This window comes from Medicago sativa, chromosome 6, assembly GCF_051527215.1.
Source record: "Medicago sativa cultivar Bolivia chromosome 6, Bolivia_mono, whole genome shotgun sequence".
Classification (NCBI taxonomy): domain Eukaryota; kingdom Viridiplantae; phylum Streptophyta; class Magnoliopsida; order Fabales; family Fabaceae; genus Medicago; species Medicago sativa.
Window position 1 is genome coordinate 9190184 of NC_140754.1, and position 9279 is coordinate 9199462.

General features: G+C 33.3%; 1 protein-coding gene and 1 pseudogene across 2 annotated transcripts; one reads left to right on the forward strand and one right to left on the reverse strand.

The window, feature by feature from the left end:
* The first annotated feature begins 585 nt into the window (after positions 1-585).
* Positions 586-6553, forward strand: LOC146912614 (uncharacterized; annotated as a pseudogene). Its single transcript, XR_015016791.1, has 3 exons — positions 586-716; positions 2519-3794; positions 5882-6553. The product of XR_015016791.1 is annotated as an uncharacterized LOC146912614 (transcript).
* A 416-nt stretch (positions 6554-6969) lies between these two features.
* On the reverse strand, positions 6970-9279 carry LOC146912615 (7-deoxyloganetin glucosyltransferase-like). The gene is made up of 2 exons (XM_085722168.1): positions 8719-9279; positions 6970-8118 (listed from the first exon to the last, which is right to left on the reverse strand). Exons 1-2 carry the CDS (start codon positions 9230-9232, stop codon positions 7184-7186), a joined length of 1449 nt encoding a protein of 482 aa, XP_085578294.1. The 5' UTR covers positions 9233-9279; the 3' UTR covers positions 6970-7183.

Below are 9279 nucleotides of genomic sequence, written 5' to 3' on the forward strand. Positions count from 1 at the left end.
GATTCTTTTTATTTCACCATTGTTACTAACTACCTCTCAAAAAAAAAATCTGGTAATTAGATTATTTTATAACTCATCATGTTTAAGCTTAACAGTATTGATCTTGGTTATTAATTAAAAAAGAAGTATTGATCTTGGTACATCTCACAACAACAATAAGCTTCAATGTCTTATGGTAAAAAAAAACGTCTTATTACCATTATAAATAGTAGAAGTAATAAAAATATGAATGATTGATAATGAATTTATGATCATAAATGTTTTCCTTTTTTTTTTTAATTAGATGATAGACGGAGAAATTGGTGTAGGAGAATTATTTTGGGGATTTCTTTTAACCTTTGGATTAAATGTAATAAATAGATGAGATTTGGTGTCAAATTAATTTTGACACTATGTCATTTGATCCTTTACCCCTATACATTATTCTTGCATTAAGAATGATGTAAAGAAACTTGTTAATTGTGGGGTATAGTTATAAAAATTCAACAAATAAAAAAATGATGGGCTTAAGCCCAACCACAAGGCAACAAACAACAAATAAAATATAAAATAGAATAAAACAAACATTGTTCTAAAGAAAACAAAAGGGGTCATTTATTCATTGCCCTAGGCTCTACGCAGAGAAGGTGATAACAGAAAAGAAAGCAAGGCGACGATCATTAGAGAGGTCAGTACAGAGGCACCGATCTCCGATCTGAGACTGCGGCGATATTTAGGTATCACTCACTCTTTATTAATATTTAGGGTTAATTCTTCAAATACCTCTGTACTTATCAGATACTGTCCAAATTATATAGGTTATTTTCTTTGAAGCATGTACACCAAATATGGTGAAGTATCTGTACTGTTATGCACCCATATCGGATACACGAACAGTTACGCACCCATATCAGATACACGAACCGCACGTACCAAACAATACATGTTTTTTTTTTTTTTTGGTCTTAGATGAAGCGGTAATCCACTGAAAATAAACTCACACACAACTGTGAGGTCCCGGGTTCGAACCCGGCCTTGCAATTTCGGCATTTGCCAGTTGAGCTAGGACTTCTAGACAACAATACATGTTTTTAATTAGTTGATTTTTTTTTTTAATTTATCCCTTGTAATTTTTTTTTTATTTACCTCCTAACAGGCCAAACAAAAACGATAAAATAATAATAATAATAATAATATAAAATATTAATAATAATAATAATAATAATAATTTACAGGGGTTAATAAAAAAAATATTTTATAGGGGAAAAACCGGAAATGACCTATTAACCCTTTTTTTATTGTATTTCAATTCACTCTCTTGCTTTTCATGAAAATAGTGGAGTGGACAAAAAAGTTATCTGAGACGGCAGTGATATTTAGGTATCGCTCACTAGTTATTATTATTTAGGGTTAATTCTTCAAATATCTCTGTACTTTGAGTTAGGTCAGAAAATAGGCATGTAACCAAAAAAAAAACACAGATTCTGTCCGTAATTAAAATATCTGGGCTAGATATGACAATAACCACCATAAAGGTGTATCAATTCTGAAAATCCTGGTTAAAATAGGTAAACTAAATACAAAATCACATTGAAATATATGTTTTTTTATGCTATTTTCGGATATCGTCCAAATTATATAGGTTATTTGTTTTGAAGTATGTATACTTTAAACATGGTGAGCTATCTATCTGTATCGGGTAAAGCACCAATGTTGGGTACACGTATGCACGTACATAACCATACCTATTTTTACTTGGTTAATTTGTTGTAGTGAATGTAGCAACGGAGACATAACAGCAATGGAACCATACCTATTATTTTTAATAAATTTTGTCTTGAAAAGATAAGATTTCAAATTTCAAGAATATTGAATGCACAATTTCCAACAAAATATTTCTTTCTTTGGCTTCTTAACTTGTGCCTTGAGGGCACAAGATAACATTTCCCTATTTTTAATTGTATGTTAATTCTCTCGCTTTCCATACCTATGCATAATAGTTATTCGAGGTCTTAGCTCAGTTGGTTGGGACAATGCATAAAATATGCAAGGTCCGGGGTTCAAACCCCGACCACTACCAAAAAATAATAGTTATTCGAGTTATTATTTCTAGGGTCAAATAAGTAATTGAATCCCTAAATATACCAACATTTGATTTTAGTCCCTCCAAAATTTTCCTTAAGTTTTTGGTTCCTCCAAAATTTTCCATTCATGAAGTTAGTCCTTACTTTTTGGCCCCTACATATACTATTATTTTATATTAGTAGTACAGCCCTTTTCCTTCTTTTTTTTTTCTTTCCGAAGTCTCTTTTAGTTATAATTATTTTCTCTTTTTATTTTACTCTCACAACCCTTTTTTCAAACCTTATAAATTACAAACTGCATTCTTTACGTTCTTTTTGGACTGAAAGTATATGTAGTTTTGATTTTGTAATTTATAAAACTGCAAAAGTGGGTTCAATTTGAAAGCAAGCAAAAAATTATCGGTATTTTAAAACATACTTAACATCACTCTAACTGGGGCTTATACTTTATGCAGTGATTGAAGCAAGAGAATTAATTAATTCAAAATGGACAGACGTAGAAGCCAGAGAATTAAATCCATAAAGAAGTGCAGTTGCTATGATTCAGACTCTAACTCTCATCATCATGCGAACAAGAATATGAACCAAAACTCAAATTGTACTAACAATTGTGAAGTGATTTCAAACCTGCTTCTTCTTGAAGATTTGAGGTTTCATATCTTTACTTTTGTTCCAGTTAATTGTCTGATTAATTCTGCAAGGTATGTATGCAAACCTTGGGCTGCTACTATTGGCAGCTCCCATTTTGCTGAAGCGTTTGAACGCCATGCACGTTCTAAACCTGGTCTTTACGTTGAAAATCGCACAACACAAGGCAAGTCTTATTTCTTGGAATTTAAAGATGATGTGAATGGCCAATTTGAAAAGACAAATTTCAGAATACCTTCAAAAATGGGACGTTTAATCAGTACTTGTGATGGCATATTGCTGTTGTTTTCGAATTATGATAGACGAATATTCGTCGTGAACCCCATCCTTAAGTGTTGGCTTAGAATTCCTCATTTTCACAAGTCCTTGTCATTTACGTGAGTTTTGTGTCGATGTACTGTAGCACGTGTTCCTCACACTTCCAAATTCAAGCTTTTCCTTATGGATGTCTTTGAGGTTTCGGGTGCTTTATGGAATGTTATCTATGTGCTAAGAATTGGAATTGATAACTCATGGAAAGAGATAGCTAGAAAAGAAGTCCCTCCTAACTTGAAGGATTTATGGGAACAAGTTTATAATGGAGGCAATGATATTTACTGGATAACTAAAAAGGAAGTCATTGTGATCGATGTTGACAAGGAAAGAATTTTACAAGAATATCCACATCCCGATTTGCCGAATGATCTTATCATAGACTATTTATGGATGAAAAATAGCCTTTCTTGCATTGCATATAAAGATTCTTATAGAACATATCAAATCTTCATTTTGGATTTTGATTCAGGAAAATGGTCTCTTTATCATGAGATGGGACCTTTTGATTATGTGGCTGCTTGCGGTCATGAGCTTAATATTTTATTTGTGGAATTTCATTTGTGGATCAACGATCAAGTTATCTTTAACGTAACTCTTCATCAAAATTCAGCAAGAAATTTATATCCGAAAAACATACATTTTGGTTACAATGTCAAGACCAAACAATTGACAAAGATTGAGGGCATTCCTGTGGGTGCTTTTGAAGTATGGCTTCATACTAACAGTCTATTTTCCTTGCCAAGTACTGCAACATAACCAAGTTTTCAGGTATAATATATGCAATGGTATTATTCATATTTGACTTGGTTGAAAAACAAGTATATATGTTTCTATTTAGATTTAGAAACACCTGATGTGTGTTTGCTTATTATTATGACAATTTTTAGCTTTATATATTCATTGTCAATGATAACTTACTTCAACTTTGAGACAAATCTTATGATCTCTAATGCTTTTCTTATCCTCAAACGACACATATAGTTTAAAATGTGCCAGAGTGGTTTTTGTTAAGGTTTGAAGTTGATACTCTATCCTGGATAAATTACTACTATGTCTATGAGTGGTGTTCAAAAAGAGAGTGTTATATTTGAGTTATTATCTTCTCAAACTCTCCCATGTGGTCGATCGGGTTGCGCGCCATGAGAGAGGTCGTTACAGACCATGTTAATACTTGAGGTTGCGCAACAACATTTAAATCACAATCCATTTTCCAGCATTGTGGTGATGCTTAGATATGGGATTATGCTTTATGATCGTCTATTTTCTCAACGTTTTTTTCATTGTAGCCTATCCCTTTTTTGTGCATTCTGATCCCATCATAGCCTATCTCTTGATTTGAATAAGCATTTGTGATTGTATTCAGTGTTGTCAAAGGTTATGTGAAAACCTCTAAGATGAAGAAACTATGCTATTTTGAATAATGGACTGATATGGCCTTGAACAAAATGTACAATATCATATGGACCACTAAACTTACCACCAGCATTAGTATCTGTGTCAGTCCTTATCTAAACCAGAACTATGTTTTGGAATAATGTGAGTTTCTTAACATGCCTTTCTCTGGACTAGAAAAGAAATTGGTAGGAAAAATCAAAAAGTAAGGTGTCAAGAAGTGTGAGAGAAGAGAAAGTGCAAATTTGGTGAATTTTTAAGCTATTTGTATGGATAGAACAACTTTTAAAGATTTTTTTTTTGTTTAACCTTCCGCTTACCAAGGTAATATCGTGTTTGACTGCAGGTAAATATAGTTTGATCAAAGATTGTTCCAACTATATGATCGATTTGAAGAAGGCTTTAAATTCTCACTTCACTATTTAGTTGGATAAAAAATGAGAAATTTTTTGAATATACAATGTTCTTTTTATCTTTGAAAAAAATATGAAAAAGGCCGTATTTGCGGACAAACGCGGTCTCAAGTGTAATTGCATTGAGGTCCAATAGATACCAAAAAGTATGCTGTTGTGTCTCAGATCGCGGTCACATACCTTGTTTTAAAACCTCGAATTTGCATAACTTCTTGAATCTTACATAATTGTTGCAATAAACCTTGTAATCTTACAAAAACTAACCCAATTTTTGTTTTTTTTTTTTTGTAATCTACCTCTTCCCATCTCTAATCATAAAATGCAATCAGAAGCTTTTGCTTCATTTCTAATTCAATCATCATTCTAGCTTGATAATGCGAAAAATTAACAGTACCAACATATCTAAAGTTCCAACTTCCAGCATATCTAATTTAATAAAAGATGTGATTTATTATAGCATGAACATTTTTTCAAGTTCCATCATATCTAATTTAAACACTTAATTATAAAATTGATATTTACCTAGAAGCTCTGCATTTGCATGCAAAAGTGCACAGTGAAAAGTGTAATGCATTCCATAGAACATTGTAGATATAACTAGAACTTCTCATTAATGCAATAATTTTCCTTGCCAATGAAACACATTCAAGAAGACGATACAATGAGATAGAGAATATATATTGTTGGCAAATTTAATGTACAAATAAATTTTATTGAGCATTGGTCAAGAAGGTTTTTATGCAAATGCCTACTTGATGTGACACCTTCAAAATTGTAAATTCATAACTGTTCGTAGTCTTAATATAACAAAGTCGGCAAAGGGGTGTGTGAAATTTTCTCCAATATCAATATGACAATATGTATGTCCCTGGTGATTGGAACAGTTTGCGGCAGGTAAAAGTGCCACCTAAGGCACACTGTATGTTATGGCATATTTTGTCGGGGTTTCTTACCGACGCACACTAGGCTTAAGGAGTTCCATGTTCAGTCTTCCCTCTGTGTTCAACAACTGATTCTGTTTGAGTGTGACTCATTGTTGGAATGTTGCAGGTCTGGCTGGTACACTTCAGCAGCGACTGAAACGGTGCAGTTCTGCAAAGGATCTTCTGATGATCGTTGTGTTGCAGGCGGTGTAGCAATGCTGGTGTGGACAATTTGGCAGAACCAAAATAATTAGGTATGGTATAATTGCAAACTGCCTGCTCATCGAATTCATACAATATGTAGCAGGATGGAGTAGTAGGTTGTAAATTTAATGGGAAACAGTAGTAACCACATTACCAGAACTGGTCATATTTTGAGATGGTAGAAGCCTAGGCATGGTTGGTTTAAATGTAATGTGGATGTCGGCTTTCACGCGATGGAAGGAGCTATGAGTATGAGATTCTGTGTAAGCGATAGTGATGGCAATTTCGAGCTTGCTCAAACAAGCTGGAAGTGCGTAAGGATGACGATTGAAGAGGGTGAGGCTGCAACTGTTCGGGAAGCCATCATCATGGCGATACCATTCACATTGTAGGTGTCTTTAAAATTAGTAGTTTAATTTCAAATATTGTTTGTGGTTTGTCTTTATGTCTCCCCAACTTTGAGGTCAAATTTGTTTGGCGGCAAGAGAATATGGTTGCTCACACCCTTGTGAGGACGGCCATTTCTTGGGCTAGTCACCTTATCTTTGAACACTTATTGATTAATGATATGAGTTAAATTTGGTTTAGTAAAAAATTAAGTAATCCAACAAAATATACATACAATTACACGTTACATTAGTTATAACCACAATTTTCAATCTCAGTTGTAGTAACAATCGCGTCACAATTTTCAATATTGCAAAGAATAATGTTACCGTTCAAATTGCGATCCCCAACCATTATATTTTCTAACTTTCAATTTAACTATTAACCTTTATCCACTTGTATGGATTATGTACCATGGTAAACAATGTGTACCCCTTTGCAGATTCTTAAACTACCGAAACCTTTAGGATATGCTGGCTACCATAAATCATAGCTTTCAAGCCAACAAATCAATAAGCAGTATGTGATTTATCTTTGCATACCTACATTCAAAATAGACGAGACAAGCATATATGCCATATGCGTAGATCAAAACTGTTATCAGTAAATATACATATAAATGAATTTCATACAATTATATGTATCATTATTTATATTGAACTAAAATATATGTATCATTATTTATATTGAACTAAAATGACATGATAAGTTACACTTATATGGCTTACATTTTAAATATAACTAGCACTTCACACTATATGCATCATTATTTTTTGACAATAAAATAAATTCAAGAGAAGATGACACAGCCAAGTTTCCTGGGATAAATCACTTTCATCTAGTATTGTTTGAGCATGACCTCCTTAATAACTTTGTCCAAGTTCATCAATGAACAACCACCAGGACTAGTCGTCTCTTCTGCCTTCTTCTTCAACTCCATGGCCTTTTGTCTCATCTTCTTTCCTTTATCTCCCGACATCAATACATTGATCAGATTCGCCACCTCCTCTCTTTTCACATTAGTATCGATTTCGATTCCAATCTCCCATGAGTTGCAAATATATCTACAGTTTGTTGGCTGATCAGCGAAAAATGGCCAACACAGCATTGGAACTCCAGCACATATGCTTTCAGTGGTTGAGTTCCATCCACAATGAGTCAAGAATCCACCAATTGAAGGATGGTTTAATACTTGCTCTTGCGGACACCAGCTCACTATTAGGCCTCTATCTGAAATTTCATTCAAAAACTCTGATGACAAAATTACTGAGCCACCAATGACAAGATCGGGCCTAATGATCCACAAAAAAGGTTTATTGCAATTAGCCAAACCCCAAGCAAACTCTAACAGTTTCTCTTCAGTCATAACTGTAGCGCTGCCGAAATTCACATAAAGAACGGATCCCGGTTCCTTGGATTCAAGCCATTCAAGACACTCAATATCCTCTTTCCAGAGGTTAGAACCTAAAGAGTCCAATTGATGAATTTGTGGAGTTTGGTTTAATAATGAAGGTAAAGGGCCGATGGGGTAAAGAGAAGGAAACATAGAGGAGAGAGCATTTATTACATCACTCTCAAGTTCATTGAAAGTATTCAAAATAATAGTTGAGTTTTTATGAACTTTATCAGCCATATCAATTACAAAGTCTAACATAATATCATTTGGATCTGTTGTCCTGATATAGTCAACAATGTCCTTCAACCGAAAGTTTTTCAAACCTGGAATCCAATCTACTTTAGTTTCCAAATATCCATTTGTTAGATAACTCTCATCTGCATATCAAAAGTAGCAAAGTTAATAGCTTGAAGGTCATACATACATACATACATGTATATTTTGTTTTCGACAGAAACATACATGTATAAGGTATTATAAATTGAATATAAGTCATTTATTGAAGTATAAATTTTAGTTTTGAGGTTTTATCGATCAAATTTGTGGAGCTCATCTTATTCAATAAGAGTTTTTAATTTGACGGTTGCTTTATTGAAATTTAGTGTCTACATAGAGCTATATATAACTGAAACTATATTGATAGTTACTCTTGGAGTAAGTTGATTATCTTGCACACACATGTATATAGATTTAACTCATATACAATCAATGTAAAGTTTTTTTACACCGTCAATAAATCATAATTGTCAAATCATAGAAAATATCAACTTTAATCGTATCTACTTCTAAACTATAAAACATATGATTGGGTAGTGATTTGCTTACACTGTAAAACTTTTTATAAAAGTGTATCAAAGTTAATATTAATCTCTCTCTTTAATATTATATCTCATTTTAGTTTGTTCAAAAAAATATTAATCTCTCAATATAGTATACACACACGCACACTTTGTGAAGAAAAAAACTTAACTTAGTACCTTTGAGTGGCGTGAAACCTTTTTCTACAAAGGAACGTAAGTGAAGAATACTCAATAACAAACATGCACTGGCTGGAAAAAGGATAACATTTGGGAGTGCAAATTCCTCAGCAGCTTGTATAGTAAAGCTCATAAGAGAATCAGAAACAAAGCAAGTGACTGGTGGAACATTGGCAGAGTGATTAAGTCTAGTAATAAGTTCACAATAGGGTTTAAGGAATTTTTTTCTTATAGATTGACAAAGAGATGGTACATCTTGAGTAACATCACCATCACCTTCTAGTGGTGTTAGACCATCTGGTATGGTTTCAAAGCTAAAATCAGTGAAACCATCTAAGGCATTTGCACCTCTTGATTTGAGTAAGCGTTTGTGATTGTATTCGGTGTTGACAAAGGTTATGTGAAAACCTCTAAGGTGAAGAAGTTTTGCTAGTTTCAACAATGGATTTATATGTCCTTGAAATGGAGCTGGAATCAACACAGCATGTGGTTTTCTGTTTGCAAGGTTTCCCATTTTTTATAATTCTCTATTTGGATGTTATGCGTGCAAGATATGAGGTT

Bases quoted from the DNA above. Each gene is read 5' to 3' on its own strand.
- LOC146912615 (XM_085722168.1), bottom strand. From the start codon at position 9,232: ATGGGAAACCTTGCAAACAGAAAACCACATGCTGTGTTGATTCCAGCT. The intron at 8,119-8,718 runs GTACTAAGTTAA...TTTGATATGCAG, and splicing joins AGGTTTCACGCCACTCAAAG to ATGAGAGTTATCTAACAAAT.